This window comes from Dermochelys coriacea, chromosome 27 (assembly GCF_009764565.3).
Source record: "Dermochelys coriacea isolate rDerCor1 chromosome 27, rDerCor1.pri.v4, whole genome shotgun sequence".
Classification (NCBI taxonomy): domain Eukaryota; kingdom Metazoa; phylum Chordata; order Testudines; family Dermochelyidae; genus Dermochelys; species Dermochelys coriacea.
Window position 1 is genome coordinate 2457928 of NC_050094.1, and position 23208 is coordinate 2481135.

The window sequence follows — 23208 nt, forward strand, 5'->3', positions numbered from 1 at the left end:
GTTGGAGAACACTTCAATCTCTCTGGTCACTCGATCACAGACCTAAGAGTGGCTATACTTCAACAAAAAAGCTTCAAAAACAGACTCCAACGAGAGACTGCTGAATTGGAATTAATTTGCAAACTGGATACAATTAACTTAGGCTTGAATAGAGACTGGGAATGGATGAGTCATTACACAAAGTAAAACTATTTCCCCATGGTATTTCTCCCTCCCACCCCACCCCCCACTGTTCCTCTGATATTCTTGTTAACTGCTGGAATTAGCCTACCTGCTTGTCACCATGAAAGGTTTTCCTCCTTTCCCCCCCCTGCTGCTGGTGATGGCTTATCTTAAGTGATCACTCTCCTTACAGTGTGTATGATAAACCCATTGTTTCATGTTCTCTGTGTGTGTGTATATAAATCTCTCCTCTGTTTTTTCCACCAAATGCATCCGATGAAGTGAGCTGTAGCTCACGAAAGCTTATGCTCTAATAAATTTGTTAGTCTCTAAGGTGCCACAAGTACTCCTTTTCTTTTTATTAAAGGTAAAGTGGCCCATTAACATTCCTTTGCCTTAGGACACCCCCTTTGTGTAGGTTTCAGAGTAACAGCCTTCTTAGTAAGAAGAAAAGGAGTACCGGTGGCACCTTAGAGACTAACAAATTTATTAGAGCATAAGCTTTCGTGAGCTACAGCTCACTTCATCGGATGCATTCGATGAAGTGAGCTGTAGCTCACGAAAGCTTATGCTCTAATAAATTTGTTAGTCTCTAAGGTGCCACCGGTACTCCTTTTCTTTTTGCGAATACAGACTAACACGGCTGCTACTCTGAAACCTGTGATTATGCGAGCCTTCTTAGTCTGTATCTGCAAAAAGAACAGGAGTACTTGTGGCACCTTAGAGACTAACAAATTTATTAGAGCACAAGTTTCATGGGCTGCAGCCCACTTCATCGGGTTGTAGCCCACGAAAGCTTATGATCTAATAAATTTGTTAGTCCCTGTGTGTAGGCTTCCCACACAATAACTATAGCTAGGGTGGTCCCGGCAGGGAGGCGGGGGCTCTAGACCAAGAGTGGGCAAACTACCGCCCGCAAGCAAGATCCGGCCCTCAAGCCGTTTTAAGCTGGCCCTCGAGCTCCCACTGGGTAGTGGGGTCTGGGGCTTGCCCCACTCTGGCGCTCCACCCAGGGCACAGGGTCAGGGGCTGCTCCACGCAGCTCCTGGAAACCACAGCATGGCCTCCCTATGGTGCACCGGCCAGGAAGCAGGGTTGGGGGCCACTCCACAAGGCTCCCAGAAGCTGCAGCATGACCCCCTCAGGCTCCTACATGCTCCAATGGCCCCCTCCCATACTCCAATGGGAGCTGCAGGGGTGGTGCCTGCGGACAGGGCAGCGCGCAGAGCCGTGCCTCCTGTAGAAGCCCGAGAAGAGACATGCTGCTGCTTCCAAGAGCCTGCACCCCTGAGCCTTCCCCCTTCCCCTACCCCACGACCCTGCCCTGATCCACTTCCCGCCCTCCGAATCCCTCAGAGCACCCTCCCCAGCCCAAATCCCCAGCCCGAAGCGCCCTCCTACTCCCCAAACTCCTCATTCCCAGCCCCACCCCAGAGCCCACACCACCCAGCCGGAGCCCTCTTCCCCACCCCACTCCAGCCCGGCGCCCCCCCCACACCTTGAACTCCTCATTTCTGGCCCCACCCCGGAGCCCGCGCCCCAACCCCAATTTTCTAGGCATTCCTGGCCCGCCATACAATTTCTATTCCCAGATGTGGCCCTCGGGCCGAAAAGTTTGCCCTCCCCCGCTTAGCTCCGGCTCTACGATTCCAACGGTGCCCCCAGTCCCAGGATTTCCAGGGAGCAGCCAGGGGACGGCTGCGGTGATGGCGCGCCCCCGCCCCCGCCGTGCGGGATCACAGCGGCCCAGCGAAGGGAGCAGGGGCCCCGGCCACACTGGGGCTAGTCCCGGCTTCGCCCCGGGCCGGCGGGGGCCCTGGGCTAGTCCTGCAACGGGGGCGCAGAGCTGGGCAGGACTGTTCCCGCCGGGACAGGTCAGCGCAGGGGGCCGCCCCGGCTCGGGGTCGGGGTCGGGGTCGGGGTCGGGGCCAGGCCCAGGCCCCCGTGGAGCTGAGCCCACCTAGCCCCCGGGGACCCCTGCGCCGCCCCCGGACCCCAACGCGCCAGCCAGGCGCGCGGCCTCACCTGCCGTCTCCATAACAACGGCCGCGCCGCGAGGCCGAGGCCCCCGGTTAGAGGTGTCCTTGCCAAACGCCTGATCAGAACCGACTGCACAGCCGAGACGGTCCGGCCCCCGGGGCCGTGGACCCAGCTGGGCCTACACCTCCGAACTCCCCGCCCCGGCCGCGGCGCTGGCCGCAACGGGGTTTGAAGCGGCCATTAGGCAGTCGTACCGCTAGCCCTGGGGTCCTTCCGTGCTGGGGTCGCACTGTCGCCGGCAGCGGCCGCCGGAACGGAAGGCGCGGAGCGCGAGCGTTGGGTGAGGCGTGCGGGCCCGGCCTGAGCTGGGGCCATGGGGCCTCTTGGGAGGGGATGTGGGGCTGCGTGCTGCTGATGGGACGTTGGTGTGGGGGGACGCTGGGGGCTCTGGACGAGGTGATGTGGAGGGGGGATGCAGGGGGCTGGCTGGGGGGTGATGTGGGGGGAAGTTGGGAGATGTGGGGAGACGCAGGAGGTTCTGAGAGAGGGGATGTGGGGGACTGGCTGGGGTGATGTGGGGGGAAGCTGGGGGTGCGGTGATGTGGGGAGACGCTGGGGGGATGTGGGGAGATGCTGGGGGCTCTGGACGAGGTGATGTGGAGGGGGGATGCAGGGGGCTGGCTGGGGGGTGATGTGGGGGGAAGTTGGGAGATGTGGGGAGACGCAGGAGGTTCTGAGAGAGGGGATGTGGGGGACTGGCTGGGGTGATGTGGGGGGAAGCTGGGGGGTGCGGTGATGTGGGGAGACGCTGGGGGGATGTGGGGAGATGCTGGGGGCTCTGGACGAGGTGATGTGGAGGGGGGATGCAGGGGGCTGGCTGGGGGGTGATGTGGGGGGAAGTTGGGAGATGTGGGGAGACGCAGGAGGTTCTGAGAGAGGGGATGTGGGGGACTGGCTGGGGTGATGTGGGGGGAAGCTGGGGTGCGGTGATGTGGGGAGACGCTGGGGGGATGTGGGGAGATGCTGGGGGCTCTGGACGAGGTGATGTGGAGGCGGGATGCAGGGGGCTGGCTGGGGGGTGATGTGGGGGGAAGTTGGGAGATGTGGGAAGACGCAGGAGGTTCTGAGAGAGGGGATGTGGGGGACTGGCTGGGGGTGATGTGGGGGGAAGCTGGGGGGTGCGGTGATGTTGGGGAATGCAGGGGGCTCTGGACAAGGTGATGTGGAGGGGGTGACGTGGGGGACTGGCAGAGGGGCTTTGGAGGGAGTGATGTGCTGGGGCTTGGTAATGTAGGGGGTGCTGGTGATTGGGGCTCGGAAGGGTGTTGGAGTGCTGGGGTCTGATGGAAGGGGTTCTGGAGGGGGTGATGTGGAGGACTTGGCAGAGAGGGGTTATCCGGGGGGCACACTGGGTGCTTGTGCTGGGGGCTTTGGGGAGGATGACGTTTGCCAGCGATGCTGGATGCTGGCAGAGGGGACTCTAGGGAGGATGATGTGGGGGTGATATGCTGGGCGTGGCAGGGGTGCAATGTAGGATGGGCTTTGGTTGCTGATTAACCAGAGGCTCTAGAGGGGGTGATGTGGGATGGGTGCTGGTGAAGGGGGGGCCATGGGGGGAGCACTGGGTGATGGCGGAGAGAGTCAGTTATCAAATGTGTTTAATAAATAAACTTAAATGACAGGGTGGAGGGATGGGGGCGGGATGCAGCTTCATCCATGGTGCAGGAAAACAGTTGCCCCGATTATTCTAATTACACATGGCTTTGTCTCTCTTGGTACTTAGCATCATGGACACAGACCTTTATGATGAGTTTGGGAACTACATCGGGCCAGAGCTCGACTCTGATGATGATGATGATGAACTGGGCAGAGAGGCCAAGGATCTTGATGAGGTGCAGTGAGACTTGCGCAAAAAAATCTTAATTTGTATTTTCACCAAAATAACATAATACTGAAATGAAGGTTATTCATGTCTTAAAGTAGCAGCCGTGTTAGTCTGTATTCGCAAAAAGAAAAGGAGTACTTGTGGCACCTTAGAGACTAACAAAACAAGTACTCCTTTTCTTTTTGATTCATGTCTTAAGTTTTCCTCCTCCTGCTCTAACCTGTTTCTCCTGAATTTTAATCCTGACTACAGTTATCAATCGATCTCTGGTGCAAGCTGAAAAGTAACTATTCCTTCTGTGTCATTGTCTCCTGTCCCCAGAAAATGATTTCTCTCGCTCACAAAAAAAAAAAAAAAACAACACACCACAGCCAACTTACTTAATGTTTTCAAGGAAAACTTTGATGTACTATTAAATATTCTGATTTAGTAGATTTCTAAAAACAAAGTATCTAAAAATATAATAAACATTAAAAATCTAATAAAAAGCTACCTCTTGATAGTAAGAAAAAAACAAGGAAATTCAGCTTCCACTTGAATATGTGAAAAAATAAGGAACTTTCTCTGTTTTAAGTGAGTTTCCTTGCTGTTGTATGCATTCAAATAGGAGCTCCATATCTTGTGTTTTAAATAAGATCCTTACACTGAGTCCCTCATTATTTTACTCATATTTTCTGGTGTCTCCCATTAAGAGATGTTAACACCAACACATGACACTATTAGTCATGTTTAATGCATGACTGGAAGGTGTTCAGAGATTATGATGATGAGCTTGGTGTAAGAACATAGAATAGAGGACTATGAGTAGTATTTATATTTATGAAAACAGAAACAGCCACTGATATGTTTAGGAATGGTGTTGAAAATTGCTCTTTCACTGTGAATTCTTTGGTAGATCTTTAGTGATCTAAGAAATTGGAACTAATCACTGGGTTGTTCCTTTAAAGAAGTAGAGCTCCTAATGGTGCCAGTATTTATATGTATATGCAAAATAATCATTATTGTACTAGTGAAATCATAACTCACACACATGGGGTTTTGGGGTTTAATGCACAAGGTTTGGTAGCTGAACTTTGATGCAGAAGGGGTCCACTGTGTCTCACTACTTGTACTGCCAGCCTTGGGTATGTTGTGCACATGGATAAAGGGTACTGGTATCAATTGCTTGCTATGCAAGCATCACTTGCATGTGGCATTGGTATCTGTTTTAAAGATGACCTGCTGTTCATTGTGGCTATCTGGAATGGATTCAAGGTGGAAAAATGGCCTCCAAACTGAAAGTAGGGGAGCCCATCAGAACGTTTTTCTGGACCTCACTTTGATCGGTGCCTGATACAGCAAGACTGGGATCTGCACTGCAGTTGCATATAATCTAGATTCTAGTAGTAGTTATGAAGGTCAGATTCTTTTCCAGCTGTGTCAATGACTTGAAGTGTGACCATCAGCAAATCACCTACCCACTTACTGCCTCCAGTTTCCTAACTGTAAAATAGGGATGATAATACTGTGGAGTTTAATGTTTGTATAGTGCTTTGAGATCCTTGGATGGAAAGCTCTAAAGAATAGCAAAGTATCGTTCTTGGTTTCAGCTTGATGATGATGATGATGACGATGATATAGGAGATCATGATGAAGATCATCCTGGAATGGAGGTGGTACTGCATGAGGATAAGAAATACTATCCGACTGCTGAAGAGGTTTACGGGCCTGAGGTAGAGACCATAGTGCAGGAGGAAGATACACAGCCTCTCACTGGTGAGTAATGATAGGTTAGTAAATCGTGGGTGCGATCAGGGAGGGTTTCTTAAAACAAACTTGTAAGGGAGAAGGAAAATAAAGTCTTGCTGCTGGCAGTATCATTAGTTTCCTCTCTTCAGAATTCTTTCTGGTTAGTGTTTTGTTTGTCATTTTAACAGAAGTTCTATTGAGATAGTTAACAAAGAAGAATTTTGTTCATGAGTTACTTTAAAGATGGCAAATTAAAACTTATTTCAGTTTAGTTTCTGATCCTCTGCACATACAAGAGTTAAAGGGATGCCATCAACTTGAAAATCACATTGCCAGCTTAAAGTTTTGTCTACTATTTATTACAGTTCTCTTCTAAAATTAGAGAGAATGCTGGGGCCAAGGGGTACTAGGGAATACCTTTCTATTTTTCTTTGGTTTGTTTTCAGAGCCTATTATTAAACCTGTGAAAACCAAGAAATTCTCCCTGATGGAGCAGACGTTGCCTGTCACCGTGTATGAGATGGAGTGAGTACTGTGTAGCTTTCTTTTTCTTTCAGAAGTTCGTATTTGGTTCAAGTCATTCATACAGTGTACCCTTCGCTTTCCCATGTTCACAGCCTGAGGGGAGGTAAGAGAGATTGGTATGTACCACTCGGAGGAAAAAACTGCTCTAGAGTGGAAGTGAAAACGTCTTGTGTTCCAGATTTCCAAAACAGCAGCAGTTTGGCCTTTCATTGGCATAGGGATACCATCAGCAGAACTGCAAGAGCAGCTGGTTTTCCTTTTTCTAGCTAGAGGGGAGAAGGAAGAAGGTACAAAAGGAATTGAAGCTTAAAAATGCGTTCCACTCACTGCGCTGCACAGCACACAGTGTCCTTGCTTCACTAACTTCAGAACCCTAGTTTTCACCATCCTCCCCAGTTAATGTGGAGTTTGTCAGTCAGAAACCCACACCTTGAATTCACTTAAAACATACCTATTTTCTTGAGTGACTCAGAAAAAATGCAGAGAGAGTCCGGAATTCTGGGTGCTAGTTACAGCTGTCCTACTGACCGTATGAGGCACTTTGTAGATTGTAAGGCCAGAAAGGACCATTGTGGTCTTTGACATCCTATATAATGCAGTATGAGGCATTAAGCAGATCTTTTAGAAAAACATTCAATCTCAATTAAAATATGTCCAGTGATGGAGAATCCATCAAAGCCCCTGATAAATAACTGAAGAGAAACAGTCAAAGGAAAGAGTCCCATTCGGTTACATCACATAAAGGCAAACGACTAAATACTGACAAATTTTATAAGAGCTTGTATACAAATGCAAGAAATTTAAATACTAAGATGGGTGAACTTGAGCGCCTGGTATTAAATGAGGATATTGCTTTAGCAGGCATCACAAAAGCTTGGTGGAATGATAACCAATGGGACATGGTAATACCAGGGTACAAAATATACTGGAATAACAGAGTAGGTCGCACTGGTAGGGGACTCGCACTATATATGAAAGAAAACATAGAGTCAAATACAGTAAAAATCTTAAATGGATCAAACTGTACCATAGAATCTCGATGGATAGAAATTCCGTGCTTGAATAATAATATAGCTGTAGGAATATACTACTGACCACATGACCAGGATGGAGATGGTGACTATCCCTATATTGACTGGGTATATGTCATCTCAGGCCAGGATGCAGAGATAAAATTTCTAGACACCATTAATCCTGCTTCTTGGAGGAGTTAGTCCTGAGCCTTCAAGGGGAGAGGCTATTTTGATTTAATCCGAAGTGGAGCACAGGATCTGTCCAAGAGGTGAATATAGCTGAACCACTCAGTAATAGTGACCATAATGTAATGTAATGAAATTGAACATCCTTGTAGGGGGGAAAATACCAAAGAAACCCACCACAGTAGCATTTATCTTCAAAAAAGGGGACTCCACAAACATGAGGAGGCTAGTTAAACAGAAATTAAAAGGAATGGTCACAAGAGTGAAATGCCTGCACATTACTTGGAAACTTTTTTAAAACACCATAATAGATATAGTTTCAGCTTCTATGCCTCAAATAAAAAAGAGGAAAAAAACAGAAGACCAAAAAAAGCCACCATAGCTAAACAACTGAATAAAAAAGGCAGAGACAAAAGGCATTCTTTAAAAATCGGAAGTCAAATCCTAGTGAGGAATATGGAAAGGAACATAAACTCTAGCAAGCCAAGTGTAAAAGTATAATTAGGCAGGCCAAAAGAAGAATTTGAAGAGTAACTAGCAAAAGACACACAAACGTAACAATCTGAAGCAGGAAGCTTACCAAACAATCAGTGGAGCCACTGGACGATTGAGGTGCTAAGGGAGCACTCAAGGAAGACAAGGCAACTGTGGAGAAGCTAAATTAAGCTAAATGAATTTTTTGCATCTGTCTTCACTGCAGAGGATCTGAGGGGAGATTCAGACTCCTTCGTTGTTCTTTTTAGGTGATAGATCTGAGGAACGGTATCAGATTGAGGTGTCAGTTGAGGAGGTGAATAGGAATGTTCCCCAAGGATCTGTACTGGGAACTGTGCTGTTCAACATATTCATAAATAAGGCTTAGATTTAGGCACGGGTATTTTTAGTAAAAAGTCATGGATGGGTCACGGGCAATAAACAAAAAAATTCACGGCCCCTGATCTGTCCATAATTTTTACTATAAATGCCCCTGACTAAATTTTAGCTGCTTTGGAAAAATGGGTAAACAGTGAGGTGGCAAAGTGTGCAGATGATAATAAACTACTCCAGAGAGTTAAATCCAAAGCAGATTGTGAAGAGTTATAAAAGGATCTCATTAAACTGGGTGACTGGGCAACAAAATGGAAGATGAAATTCAATGTTGATAAATGCAAACTAATGCCCATTAGAAAACATAATCCCAACTATACATACAAAATGATGTCTAAATTTGCTGTTACTACTCAAGAAAGAGTTCTCTGAAAACATCTGCTCAGTGTGCTGCAGTACTCAGACAAGCTAGCAGAATGTTAGGAACCATTAAGAAGATAGTGGCATGATATTTTCTATGTAAATGCATGGTACCCCACACCTTGAATACGGCATGGAGTTCTGGTCCTTCAATCTCAAAAATAAATAAATAAATTAAATAAAATAAAATTAGAGTTGGAAAAAGTACAGAGAAGGGCAACAAAAACGATCAGGGGTATGGAACAGCTTCCACATGAGGAGAGATTAAAAGGTTGAGACTGTTCAGCTTGGAAAAGAGACGACTGGGGGGATATGACAAAGGTCTATAAAATCATGACTGGTGTGGAGAAAGTGAATAGGGGAGTATTATTTACCTCTTCACATAACAGTCAAATCAGGGGTCACCCTATGAAATTAGTATGCAGCAGGTTTAAAACAAACATAAGGAAATACTTCTTCACACAACACACAGTCAACCTGGGAAACTTGTTGCCAGAGGATTTTGTGAAGGCCAAAAGTATAACTGGGTTAAAAAAAGATTAGATAAGTTCCTGGAGGATAGGTCCATCAGTGGCTATTAGCCAAAATGGGCAGTGGTGCAACCCCATGCTTCAGGTGTCCCTAAACCTCTGACTGCTAGAATCTGGGAATGAATGACAAGGAATGGATCACTCAGTAAATTGCCCTGATCGATCACTCCCTCTGAAGCATCTAGCACTGGCCACCTTCAAAAAACCAACATATTGGGCTACAAGGGCCATTGTCCATTTTTATGTTCTTATGTTAAAGTTGTTACAGTGGTTAATTATCCTCACTGTTAAAAATGTGTGCCTTATTTCTGGTCTGAATTTGTTTAGCTTCAGTTTCCAGCCATTGGATCTTGTTATATCTGTCTGCTTAATCGAAGAGTCCTTTATTACACTTCTGTTCCCCACATAGGTCCTTATAGACTATGATCAAGTTATCCCTTAACCTTCTGTTGGATAAACTAAATAGAGTTCGCTCCTCAAGTCTATCACTAGACAGTATTTTGTCAAATCCTTTAATCGTTGTCATGGCTCCTCTCTGAACCCTCTCCAATTTATCAACATCCTTCTTGAATTGTCCAGAACTGGACACAGTATTCCAGCAGTAGTTGAAGGGACTATAAATTAATTTGATAATATTTTCCATAAATCCATGTTACTTGGCATTAATTATATTAATCTCCTTTAATTCTTCTTGAGCCCTATATCAGCCATTTCATTATCTTGTCAAGGTGACGGGTCTCTATAATTAACTGGGTCATCCCCTTTTTAAATGTTGGCACAACATTAGCTTTCTTGCAGTCTTTTAGAACTTCCACAGTGTTCCAAGAGTTACTGAAAATCAACATTAATGGGCCAGCAAGCTTCTTGGCCAGATCTTTTAAAACTCTTGGATCCAAGTTCTCTGGATCTTCTGATTTAAAAATGTCTAGCTTTAGTAGCTGCTGTTTAGCGTCCTCCATAGTTACCGTTGGAATGGAAGGTGTATATCATCATCATATGATATAAATATATCATCTGTTTTTCCCAAAGTACAGAACAGAAATATTTATTGAACACTTCCATCTTTTCAGCACTATTATTGACAGTTCTACCATTTTATCAAGTAATGGATCGATACCATTGGTCCAATACTTTAATCTCTGTGGGTCAGCTTCCCAGTCTGTGAATTGAAGATGTTTACGTACCTGGCAGGGAGCTAGGAGAATGAATGTTCTAAAGCACTTCAAGACCCTGGGTTGAAAGGTGCAACTGAAGTGCCAGGTCTTACTGGGGGATCGTACTCTGGGCAGAATAGAAACACCTAACTGTCATTTGTTTCTTCCCTTTCTCTAGTTTCCTGGCAGATCTGATGGACAACTCTGAGCTGATTCGGAATGTGACCCTATGTGGGCATCTCCACCATGGCAAGGTAGAATGAATACAGGGCTGTGCCTAGCTGAGGACAGAGGGTATCTTCTGTGTTAATGAATCAGCTGGTGCTGTTGAAAGATAACAGCACACTTGTGCAAGGACATGCCTTGCTAATAGCATCTATGTAAGAGCACACTGGCTCACAGTAGTGACTGTTTTTTTATTAGGAGGCCAAGCTGATTGTTGATAGTCTCTCAGTGGTTAAAGTAGTAAGCCAGAAGCTAGTTTACACATTCAGTTCTGTGTTCTCTAGCTAATGCATGTGTAGTTATGTAACTCTGCTTTAAGAAGTGATGTGTATGCATCAGCTCAGGAGTGTTTGCTAGTATAGATCAGTACAATATGTAAATCTAACCGATTGGGGGAGAGGGGAGCAATACCCTTACCATGGCCTTGTCAAGGCTGCCTTCTGCTGTGATGCCTGCAAAACCAGGCCTGCTCCTCATGGCTGAGTGTGACAGTCCCTCTTTCCTTCCCTCCTTTGCTCTTACTAACTCCCACATTTTCCCTTCTACTCCCAATGAATAAAGAAAGGGAAAAAAAACCCAAATGTAACTAGTCATCCTGTAAAAAGAAAAGGAGTACTTGTGGCACCTTAGAGACTAACAAATTGATTAGAGCATAAGCTTTCGTGAGCTACAGCTCACTTCATCGGATGCATTTGTGCATCCGATGAAGTGAGCTGTAGCTCACGAAAGCTTATGCTCTAATCAATTTGTTAGTCTCTAAGGTGCCACAAGTACTCCTTTTCTTTTTGCGAATACAGACTAACACGGCTGCTACTCTGAAACTAGTCATCCTGTGTACATTCTTCATAGTGTTCATCTACTTGTATGTTCTTTCCCTGTTAAACATCAGAACGGCCATACTGGGTCAGACCAAAGGTCCGTCTAGCCCAGTGTCCTGTCTTCCGACAGTGCCCAGTGCCAGATGCCCCAAAGCAAATGAACAGAACAGAGAATCATCAAGTGATCCATCCCCTGTTGCCCATTTCTAGCTTCTGGCAAACAGAGACTAGGGACACCTTCCCTGCTCATCCTGGCTAATAGCCATTGATGGACCTGTCCTCCATAAATTTATCTAGTTCTTTTTTGAACCCTGGTAGTGTCTTGGCCTTCACAACATCCTCTGGCAAGGAGTTCCACAGGTTGACTGTGCATTGTGTGGAAAAAATACTTCCTTTTGTTTGTTTTAAACCTTCTGCCTGTTAATTTCATTTGGTGGCCCCTAGTTCTTGTGTTATGAGGAGTAAACAACACTTCCTTATTTACTTTCTCCACACTAGTCATGATTTTATAGACCTCTATCATATCGCCCTTTAGTTGTCTCCTTTTCCGAGCTGGCAAGTCCCAGTCTTATTAATCTTGCCTCTTACGGCAGCCGTTCCATACCCCTAATCATTTTTGTTGCCCTTTTCTGAACCTTTTCCAAGTCCAATATATCTTTTTTGAGATGAGGTAACCACATCTACACCCAGTATTCAAGATGTTGGGCGTACGGTGGATTTATATAGAGGCAATGTGATTTATTCTGTCTTCTTATCTATCCCTGTTTTAATGATTCCCAACATTCTGTTCACTTTTTTGACTGCCACTTCACATTGAGTGGATATTTTCAGAGAACTATCCACAATGACTCCAAGATCTCTTTCTGGAATGCTGAAGCATGTGTACCAAGAAAGGCCACTATGCATGGTCGGGAAGGAATTTTCCTCCAGGGCAGATTGGAGAGGCCCTGGAGGTTTTTTGCCTTCCTCTGTAGCATGGGACATGGGTCATTTGAGGGAGGCTTCTCTGCTCCTTGAATTCTTTAAACCACGATTTGAGGACTTCAAGAGCTCAGACATAGGTGAGAGGTTTTTCGTAGGAGTGGGTGGGTGAGATTCTGTGGCCTGCGCTGTGCAGGAGGTCGGACTAGATGATCAGAATGGTCCCTTCTGACCTTAGTATCTATGAATCTATTTGGCAATCACTTGGTAACCAAAACAGCCAATTTAACCCCGATCATTTTATATGTATAGTTGGGATTATGTTTTCCAATGTGTATTACTTTGCATTTATCAACATGGAATTTCATCTGCCATTTTGTTGCCCAGTCACGCAGTTTTGTGGGATCCTTTTGTAGCTCTTCGCAGTCTGCCTGGGACTTGACTATCTTGAGTAGTTTTGTATCCTCTGCAAATTTTGCCACTTCGCTGTTTACCCCTTTTTTCAGATCATGTCTGAATATGTTGAATAGGACTGAGCCCAGTACAGACCCCAGGAGGACACCACTATTTACCTCTTTCCATTCTGAAAACTGACCATTTATTCCTACCTTTGTTTCCTGTCTTTTAACCAGTTACCAATCCATGAGAGAGCCTTCCCTCTTATCCCATGACTGCTTACTTTGCTTAAGAGCCTTTGGTAGGGACCTTGTCAAAGGCTTTCTGAAAATCTAAATACACTGGATCCCTCTTGTCCACATGCTTGTTGACCCCCTCAGAGAATTCTAGTAGATTGGTGAGGCATGATTTCCCTTTACAAAAACCATGTTGATTATTCCCCAAGAAATTATGTTCATCTATGTGTCTGACAATTTTGTTCTTCACTATAGTTTCAACCAGTTTGCCAGGTACTGAAGTCAGGTTTACCAACCTGTAATTCCTGGGGTCTCCTCTGGAGCCCTTTTTAAAAATTAGTGTCATATTAGCTATCCTTCAGTCATTTGGTACAGAAGATGATTTAAATTATAGATACAGACAACAGTTAGTAGTCCTGCAATTTCACATTTGAGTTCCTTCAGAACTCTTGGGGGAATACCATCTGGTCCTGGTGACTTATTACTGTTTAGTTTATCAATTTGTTCCAAAACCTCCTCTAATGACACCTCAATCTGGGACAGTTCCTCAGATTTGTCATCTAAAAAGAATGGCTCAGGTTTGGGAATCTCCCTCACACCCTCAGCCGTGAAGACTGATGCAAAGAATTCATTTAGTTTCTTCGCAATGGCCTTCTCGTCCTTGAGTGCTCCTTTAGCATCTCGATCGTCCAGTGACCCCACTGGTTGTTTAGCAGGCTTCCTGCTTCTGATGTACTTAAAAACAGAAAAATTGCTATAACTTTTTGAGTCTTTGGCTAGCTGTTCTTCAAAAAAAAAAAAAAAGTTTGGCCTTCCTAATTATATTTTTACACTTCATTTGCCAGAGTTTATGCTCCTTTCTATTTTCCTCACTAAGCTTTAACTTCCACTTTTTAAAGGATGCCTTTTTGCCTCACTGCTTCTTTTACTTTGTTGTTTAACCATGGTGGCTCTTTTTTGGTTCTCTAACTATTTTTTTTAATTTGGGGTATACATTTAAGTTGAGCCTCTATTATGGTGTCTTTAAAAGTTTCCATGCAGCTTGCAGAGATTTTACTTTTGGCGCTGTACCTTTTAATTTTTGTTTAACTAACCTCCTCATTTTTGTGTAGTTCCCCTTTCTGAAATTAAATGCTACAGTGTTGGGCTGCTGTGGTGTTTTCCCCACCACAGAGATGTTAAATTGAATTATATTATGGTCACTATTACCAAGCAGTCTAGCTATATTCACCTCTTGGACCAAATCCTGTGCTCCACTTAGGACCAAATCAAGAATTGCCCCTCCTCTTGTGAGTTCCAGGACTAGCTGCTCCAAGAAGCAGTCATTTTAAGGTGTCAAGAAACTTTATCTCAGCACCAGTGAATGCTGAAGCATGTGTACCAAGAAAGGCCACTATGCATTTGGCAATCGCTTGGTAACCAAAAGCTTCAGTGGCACAATAAGGTGATCATCACAAACCCAGCTATCTATGTTTCTAATGATCGAATCGCCCATTACTAATACCTGTCTCTTCCTAATAACTGGAGTTCCCTCCTCCGGAGAGGTATCCTTAGTGCGAGAGGATACCACAACATCATCTGGAAGGAGGGTCCCAACTATGGGATCGTTTCCTTCTGCTCCAGTTGGTTGTTCTTCCCTGAGACTTTCACCTGCCTCAGCAGCACAGAGGCTGTCAGACTGGGGGTGGGATCGTACTATTGTGTCCTGGAAGGTCTCATCTATGTACCTCTCTGTCTCCTTTAGCTCCTCCAGCTCAGCCACCCTGGCCTCCAAAACCCACACAAGCTCTCTGAGGGCCAGGAGCTCCTTGCACCGTATGCACACACATGCCACCTGCCTACATGCTGCATTGGGTGCAATAAACTGGGTAGCCCCCATCTGTTGCTGGACTTCTGCCTGCATTCTCTTTTTACTCCTGCCGCTGGTTCCTTTGTTGATGTTTTGTTTTTATCAGGGGATGTTTTGTAGCTTAAGTTTAAAGAAGTTTAAGAAATGTTAAGTGTATGTAGCGCCCCCATCACACTCCCCCTGTAAACTCCCTCGCAAAACTCCCCTGTTAGCTGTTCCTGTTCACTAGCTCCTCTGGTCGCTTAGGAGCGGGCTCTTTAAAGCCCTGGTCTTCCTGAGTAGCCCCACTCCACAGTTAAGGGTTGTTCCTGACCCTTCATCTCTTGTGTGTGTTTTAGATTGGAAGCCCTTCAGGGCTCAGATTATGTCTATTTATGTTTGTACTGGTGCCCAAACAATGGGGCCCCCATCCTGAGTGGGCCCATAGTAAAACTGTAGTAGTATTAATGATTTGTCAGTTACTTTATCGCTACTCTGATAGTTTTAGTCCCTTGAGAGATTGCTACCGCAGAGACTCCATTTCAGTTAACATACAATTAGCCACCAGCTGTGCTCCCTCCCGCCTCTCTGGCTAAAATGGCAAAGATTTGGTGGCCCATCTATATCTGTTTATCAGCCATAAGGTCACCTTGCTTTTTCTTGCCTTTTGCTACTTTCAGACTTGTTTTGTGGATTGCCTGATAGAGCAGACGCACCCTGAGATCAGGAAGCGATACGACCAGGATGTAAGTGGCTTTTCAATATGTTCTGATCGTTTGGGATGACAGGAAGGCAGAGGGTGCTCACATTCAAATAGAGAGATTCTGTGCATGAGGGAGAATGCAATCCAAAGGTTAGAGCCGAGAACTGGAAGTCAGGTGTCTGGGTTCTGTTCTTAGCTCTGCCATTTATTTACTGTGCTGTTTATATGTAAACAGCCATCACTTCCTAATTCAGACTTCAGAATGTTTGATATAAAGACATCTTGTTTCATGATCTGACCCTGAGAACTGTGTCTGTTTCTGCAGCTTTGCTACACTGACATACTGTTCACGGAGCAAGAGGTAAGTGCACCTTGAGATAGCAACTAATTCTGGCAAACTGCGCTCAAGCTGCAGAAAGTCATGAAAAAATTAATTGTTCACTCGTAATGCTTCCAAGTGTGACCTCTTTTGCCATGTATGTTGGGAGGAAAGTTCATTTTGATTCACTGCACCAGCTGATCTGTAAACCAGGGATCTTATTGCTTCAAGCAATGACAAGCAGACCAAACCTTATGTTCCTTCCATTACTCTTATATATAACCTTAATAGTCACGTTTAATTAAATAAAAAATATACTGAAGCTTACCACCTGTGGCAATCTGGTCAATTGTCCTTGTAGTTGAAACTGCCAAGAGTTTCTCTGATGCTGAGGCTAACTGACCAATGTAGTATTATGAAAGGGCCATTTAATATCCTGCACGTTGGAGGTAAATGTAAAATTGGTGATGGATGTATCATTTGGATGGAAGACCAGTGAATGCTGAAGTGCGTGTACCAAGAAAGGCCACTATTCATTTGGCAATCACTTGGGAACCAAAAGCTTCAGTGGCACAATAAGGTCAGATAGACACAGACTGGCCAGCCAGCCAGATCACCTTAAGAATCCGGGTGGCACTTGATCTGCAAGGAGGATTTGCCGTGATAATGATGACGGTTATAAAGTTAAATTCTTTAATTTCCGAGGCTGTCCCAGTGGCACGCGTGGGTTCAATCTGTGAAGGGAAGGCGCAGGTCAGGGGTTATTCGCTGCTGTGGCAGTGGACAGTGAACTCAGAGATCAGAATAAACAGATTCCATTTTTCATAAATCTTGGGCTTTCTGGGATTTGAACCTTTAGACTGAAACAACAAGGAGTCCGGTGGCACCGTAAAGACTAACAGATTTATTTGGGCATTAGCTTTCATGGGTAAAAAACCCACTTCTTCAGATGGCTTATGCCCAAATAAATCTGTTAGTCTTTAAAGTGCCACTCTTAAAGGGCTCTGTGTTGTTTTTGAGGATACAGACTAACACAGCTACCCTCTGATACTTACAACCTGTAGACTGAGGTCTTTGGTTATATTTAAAAACATACTGATGACACGTTGTTGGTGCAGAGTCTTGTCTGAGTCTGTTCTGTCAACTTTGTATTTCCATCCCTTCACTGTTTCTTTACACTACGTATGGGCAGAGCTCATGCCAGGGCATGACCTGGTGGCAGCAGCGAGAAGGGAGGCAGAAGGAATTAATTCTCCCTTGTACAGCACTGCATCGTTAGCCGAGTGCAGTATTCAGGAGATTTCTCCTTCCTCGGATGACCTGGGTGTTAGCTACTGCTCAAGCAGGTTTACTGGGTGTCTGGATCAGCAGCCCAATCCAGTATGGCAGGAGAATGGGACCTTGGGATGGATGGGCGATTTCCTGTGTCTTGTCTGATGAATTCCCCTTCCATGGTTGACTGCCGCTTCCTTCAGTCATAGAATCATAGAATCATAGAATATCAGGGTTGGAAGGGACCCCAGAAGGTCATCTAGTCCAACCCCCTGCTCAAAGCAGGACCAAGTCCCAGTTAAATCATCCCAGCCAGGGCTTTGTCAAGCGAATGTCATGTTGCACTGTAATTTATCTGCTAATCCTGACTTCATTTCTTTCAGAGGGGTGTTGGAATCAAGAGCACCCCGGTAACTGTTGTTCTACCGGACACCAAGGGGAAATCCTTTCTCTTCAACATCATGGATACGCCAGGTGTGTTGAGCTGATCCAGACACTAACAATTTGTGGGCTTAATCCTGGCAATCCTGCTTGTGAGTTAGTCTCAGTAAAGCCAGTGGTGCTATTGGTGTGAGTAAGAAATGCACGTTTCAGTAAGGCTTCCACAAATGGGCCCCAGTTCATAAAACGTATAGGTCTTCTGAGGAAGGTGCATAGACATAGGAATATTAAAAATATAAACCACTGTCTGACAAAGGAGGGTGTGAGGGGGGCTTTGGTGCTAGGGCATATGCGCCAAAACATGGGTTTTGCGCCAAACCAGTTTACATTTTCTCAAATCCAGTGTCTATTTAAATCTCACAGACCAGTTATTCAGTTTAGACTTTATAAAGTGCAACGACACTCTGAAAAGTTTCCCTTCAAAGATGACCTCCTGGGGTTTCATGTTTACTCTTAGTGATTCCATTTCAGCCCTAACAGAGCTTCAGATCTGACCTTCCAGCTGGCTGCACTCCGCTTCTGATAACACTACCAGCTATAGAGAGATTTTGCAGCTGGAATTTAGCTGGTAGTTTTTTGTTTCTGATACTTAAGGCAGCATAGGCTTCAGCTCATGCTCTCTTAGCTCGACTGGTTCCTTCGCAGCTAATAGGACTGAGAAGATTGCTCTCTCACTTTTTCGAGGTCAGACAAGATGATCAGAATGGTCCCTTATTGGCCTTGGAACATATGAATCCTGTTTGTGTATGAGCTGAATCAGCAGAGGTGACTTAAATATATGGGAAGTAGATGTGTGGCCAGATTTTCAAGGTCTTGGCACCCACATTTGGGCCAGATTCTTCCAAAGTGCGATTGTGAGACTTACGCTTAGGTTTTCAGAAGAACTTGGTACCTGCTGTACTGAGCTCTTTTGAACACATGGTCCATTTGGGCAAGAAAGTGAAATGCATTCATTCCTGCTCTAACCAGAGCCACACTTCTACTTGTTATGTATGGAGTTACAAAACAGCCTGGGACTGGAGACTGATACAGCGCATTACAAAATAACACCCCTGTTGTGTCCAAAGAGCTTTCAGTTGAAGCCAAGGAGAGACAAGCACAGAAGACACCAGAAGAGGGAGGAGGGTTTTGCAGGGATTATGCTGGTTGCTGCCCAACTCTGCTCCTTAACTTAATTTATTCACCTCTCTGAAAGTACTACTTTAATTACCACCTTTCCACAGGCATTTGCACAAAGATCTGGAGATAGAGTTACAGTTGCAAACAGATGACTATTAAAAACAACATTAGTAGCATGCTGTAGTCTCAAAAATCAGCATAAGACAGTGTGGAAGGTCCGTATTATACACAATGCTGGCAACAGTGCCCTGGCTAGATTAACGGAGGTGCTTTCTGCAAGGCAAAGGAACACCATTCTTCTCACCCCTGCCCTCTGGAGTGCAAGCTTGTGACCAATGACAGGTTATCAGAGCTGAGGGCAGCTTTCCCCACTCCAGTGAGTCATTTCTGTGAACTGGTCTCACTGAGCTTTAATTGCTTTTGTTTTGAAGGCCATGTGAACTTTTCTGATGAGGTTACTGCCGGCCTTCGAATTTCGGACGGAGTTGTGCTTTTCATTGATGCGGCCGAGGGGGTAAGTGTTAGTCTCTTTTACCTCCTGTGGATGTATTTCAGAATCTCTTGAGCTCCTTGATCCTGACTTTAATCTAGCTGAAGCAATCTGTGTAGAGTTCATTTGCATTAGTGATGGGGCTCTTTGGAGGCTGATTCAGAACGGGTAGCATTTTCTAGCTATTGAAGCAGAGAGTCATGGATCCTGGGTTCTATTTCCAGGTATGACACTGATGCACTGTGACTTTGGACTACTCGCTTCAATACTTTGTACCTCCATTTCCCCCCCCCCCCCCCAAAATAAAGATGATTATTTATATCAGAGGTGTCAGAAGGGATGGCTTAAAGGAATGCTGTTGGGTCAAACACATACTTCTAATATTCAAACTATTAGCAGGTCACTGGTGGCTGAGCTAGACTTTTCTACAGGCTGCTGGCTAGTGGATAAGGGTCACTGCTTTGTCTGTCACGCCCCATAGAGCATGTTATCAAGGCTTTAGCTCGTCTGGTAATACTCCTTGTTTTCCGCAGGTTATGCTGAACACAGAGAGGCTGATCAAGCATGCAGTGCAGGAGAGGCTGGCAGTGACCGTGTGCATTAATAAGATAGATCGGCTGATCCTGGAGCTGAAGCTTCCCCCCACTGATGCCTATTACAAACTCCGACACATAGTAGATGAGGTCAATGGCTTGATCAGGTACAGATTTGTGAGGGGGGTGGTCATTGGAGCATTGTATTCTTGGCCCACTGAATCCATCTTGGAGTCTGTGTTTTGAGCATCACTCATGCTAAAATCAAAAGTATATGTCATTACAGTTGCATGTCATAGAACCGTTCTCCACCCATGGCAAGTGCACTCACTAGATACGTAACTTGGAATGGATTTGTTCACTTAACACACACTTGTTGGAGAGGACTTCACTGTTCTACAGTGTGTGCATGTAAATTTTTTGGGTGGGGGGAGCCCTGGCCCTGGCCATTATCTGGTGTTTTGGCAGGGCTAGCCTGTCCCATGGTGGATGTCCTCAAAATGGTATGAAGCCCTAGATAATTTTTTTTAGAGCCTGGGCTGAGATTTTTTTCAAAGCTGATCAAGGGATTTGAGTTTCCAATTTCCATTAAAAGGTAATGAGACTTGGGCATCCCAATCTGCTAAATCCCCTGTGAAGTACTGCTATCTCTCAAGCATCCCTGTGTATGGCTGTGCCCCTAGTGCAGAGGGACCCTTCCTGAACAGGGCAGAGGGGAGGAAGGCAGCATTTCACTGCTGTCCATACACACCATGTGTTACTGCCCGCTGCTTTAACAGGCGCCCTACAAAACAGCACTGGCAGTTGGGATGGTGGCATGTTGCAAATTCATGTTTTCATTTTATTCCATCCCTGCTTTGTTTGTCCTCTGTTGGTCTCTTCCCCTCAATTGTCCAAAAGTTTTTTTTCCTTCTCCATTTGTTTAATGTGTTTTAAAAAGAGTAAACAATAGTTAATTAAACTGCAAAACACCTCTGGATGAAGTGTGTGTGGCAACCAACCCTAAAACACAGCTCCTTAGTGCTGGAGCCCTCTTGTAGTGTGTGTGTGTGGGGGGGGGGGCAACCAACCCTAAAACACAGCTCCTTAGTGCTGGAGCCCTCTTGTAGGCCCCTGGGGGCAGTGCAGAGTTCCTCCAATGGATTGGCTTTTGTTTCTGGGTTTAGGTTCATTGACAGTGTCTTCCTCTGTTTATATCTCCATCACTCTATAGAGTTATGCTGTACATAAAAGCTCTCTCTGTTTCAGCATGTATTCCACCGACGAGAACCTGATCCTCTCCCCTCTTCTGGGGAATGTCTGCTTCTCCAGTTCCCAGTATAGCATTTGCTTCACGCTTGGCTCCTTTGCAAAGATTTATGCAGACACATTTGGTAAGACTCACCAAAAACCATGCACACATCAACGTCTCAAGTCCTGTTAATTTCTGTGGAGCCCTTTCAAGTATTTAAGCAGCTCAGAGTCTTTGCTGGCTTGTGTATGCACTTATATGCTAGCACATGCACTCGGAAACATTTAGGGAGCTGAGAGTTATTGCAGAGCCCGGTTTACTGCCACTTTCTGGTTGTTGAGGAAACAGGAATCCCAGTGAGGAACATTGTTGGATAAATATTTTCTCTTGTAATTCTTTATCTTGTAAATATTGGAATGGGTGGAAGCCACTTTATGGTACGTACATCTATAATGGAGAAAACCCACTGTCGCTGTTCTAGATAAAGAGTTACATATGTGTTGCCCTCTGCATAGGGTAACAAAATGGTTCAGAGCTGAAAGGGTTAAGAATCTTTCAGCATAGCCATGAGGAAAGCCCTGTTCTCTGGAGTGGAGTCTCCACTGTATCCAGGCTGAAGCTTGCCCCTGGGGGATCTTGCCCTCTTGCTGCCCCCTGGATCTTTTTTATGTAACTGTCCTGGCTGTGGTTTGAATCTCTGCTCCCTCGATGCCAGCCTGAGGCAATCTGTCTGGTTTGAAAGAGCAGGCAGTAAAAGAATAGCCATGTGCTTAGCCTGGCCAGCTAGAACTTGGCAAGTCCCAGGTTCAGAATGTTCCACGGGGCTGCAGTTGTGGTGAAGTTGGGATATAGGAGGTGCTGCCAGGCAGCTGGCCCAACTTTGGGGGCTTGGGCATGAAAAGCAGCCTTTGTTCAGAGATCAGGGGGCTGATGGTCTCATGCACCATAAGAAGGAATAAACAAGATCCTCTTTCATTGTGGCATCCTTTGGTGCCCGGCCTGAGGTTTTCCCGACTCTCAAGCTAATTTAGCATGCGAGCAGCGGTTGGTGAGGCACACTAATGGACTGTGCATTTAGTGACAGGTTTCAGAGTAGCAGCCGTGTTAGGCTGTATTCGCAAAAAGAAAAGGAGTACTTGTGGCACCTTAGAGACTAACAAATTTATTAGAGCATCAGCTTGATGAAGTGAGCTGTAGCTCAAGAAAGCTTATGCTCTAATAAATTCGTTAGTCTCTAAGGTGCCACAAGTACTCCTTTTCTTTTTGAGCATTTAGTGGAAGTGGTGTGAGTGGATGCTGATGTCTTATCACTTGTAAACTCAGCATGACTTGAAATCTAGAACTACGGTCCCGCCTATTCCCTGGGCATTTGAGGAGGGATATTCATGTTTGGACTTAATACACGATCTAAAAGCTAGGGAAGGGAGGTAGTGGGGATGCTGAGAGATACTCGTAGGCAGAAAATATTGTAATGAGCATGGGCGGAAGGTGGAGATCATGCTATGCCAGCTGCCCTCCAGTGCTTAGTTTGAGACGTTAAGTCAGTTGGAGAAGTGAGTGGATCCCGTAGGTCGGCTCTTTTCAGTCATAATTTTTTGGAAAGAGTTCCAGTGTCCCTTGGAACTGAACAAAGTCCCTGGGCCCTGACTGATCCCCTTGTCAGCAGTCAGGTCACAGACACTGCACTCCCTTCTCACCCCTGTGTGGTTTTTCAAGTTAGTGCTGAGGATAGGTGTCAGGGAATCTTGCTCTGCAGCTGCCTGAATTTCAGCCTCAGAGCGGTCGAGCCAGCGCCGTTCTGGAGCTCTGAACTCCCTTGATCATTTACAAAGAAAACAGTGGAGAGAGGTATTTCGTCAGGTGATAGCTGAGGTTATTTCTTTATTCCCTTGTAGGAGACATCAATTACCAGGAGTTTGCAAAGCGGCTTTGGGGTGACATCTACTTCAACCCCAAGACGTACGTAGTGTTTTTAATTATCTTTGTTCACCAGCTTTATTACTGTCCAAGCTGCATCTCTTGTCCTCTCCCCCATCCTGTAGAACAACAGAGGAGTTGGAAGAGGCTGAGTTGAGCCTACTAGGTGTGAATCCACATTGCTGAGTGTCCTGCCTGTTGGTGGCACAGCGATTATATTCCTCTGCACGCATGGCTAGTTGTCATTGCTGGGCTTACCCTGGGGCATAGACATGCCTGCTCTAACTCACCGGGATTATGCAGAGGGATTTTGAAAGGGGATGCGGAATGGCATGTGGCTAGACTTCCTGTTTTTCTGAGTGGTTGTGG

The 23208-nt window shown here is 45.5% G+C and overlaps 2 protein-coding genes across 3 annotated transcripts in view; one reads left to right on the top strand and one right to left on the bottom strand.

Moving 5' to 3' along the window:
- Positions 1 to 2316, bottom strand: part of CCDC103 (coiled-coil domain containing 103) — a 33345-nt gene extending 31029 nt beyond the window's left edge. Inside the window, exon 1 of the mRNA XM_038385267.2 lies at positions 2188 to 2316. The gene's annotated coding sequence lies outside the window, so the exon portion shown is untranslated. The remainder of the gene's footprint in view (positions 1 to 2187) is intronic.
- Positions 2317 to 2342: 26 nt separating this feature from the next.
- Positions 2343 to 23208, top strand: part of EFTUD2 (elongation factor Tu GTP binding domain containing 2) — a 36798-nt gene continuing 15932 nt past the window's right edge. The window contains exons 1-12 of one of the 2 annotated variants that reach the window (XM_038385264.2): positions 2343 to 2482; positions 3926 to 4034; positions 5617 to 5782; positions 6202 to 6280; positions 10569 to 10644; positions 15495 to 15560; positions 15843 to 15878; positions 17492 to 17582; positions 19100 to 19182; positions 19692 to 19858; positions 20940 to 21064; positions 22818 to 22881. In XM_038385264.2, coding sequence (XP_038241192.1) covers positions 3930 to 4034; positions 5617 to 5782; positions 6202 to 6280; positions 10569 to 10644; positions 15495 to 15560; positions 15843 to 15878; positions 17492 to 17582; positions 19100 to 19182; positions 19692 to 19858; positions 20940 to 21064; positions 22818 to 22881 — 1058 coding nt within the window. In that variant the 5' untranslated portion in view covers positions 2343 to 2482; positions 3926 to 3929. Of the gene's footprint in view, positions 2483 to 3925; positions 4122 to 4226; positions 5783 to 6201; positions 6281 to 10568; positions 10645 to 15494; positions 15561 to 15842; positions 15879 to 17491; positions 17583 to 19099; positions 19183 to 19691; positions 19859 to 20939; positions 21065 to 22817; positions 22882 to 23208 lie in introns of both variants that reach the window. The other variant, XM_043503537.1, reaches the window with a different exon arrangement.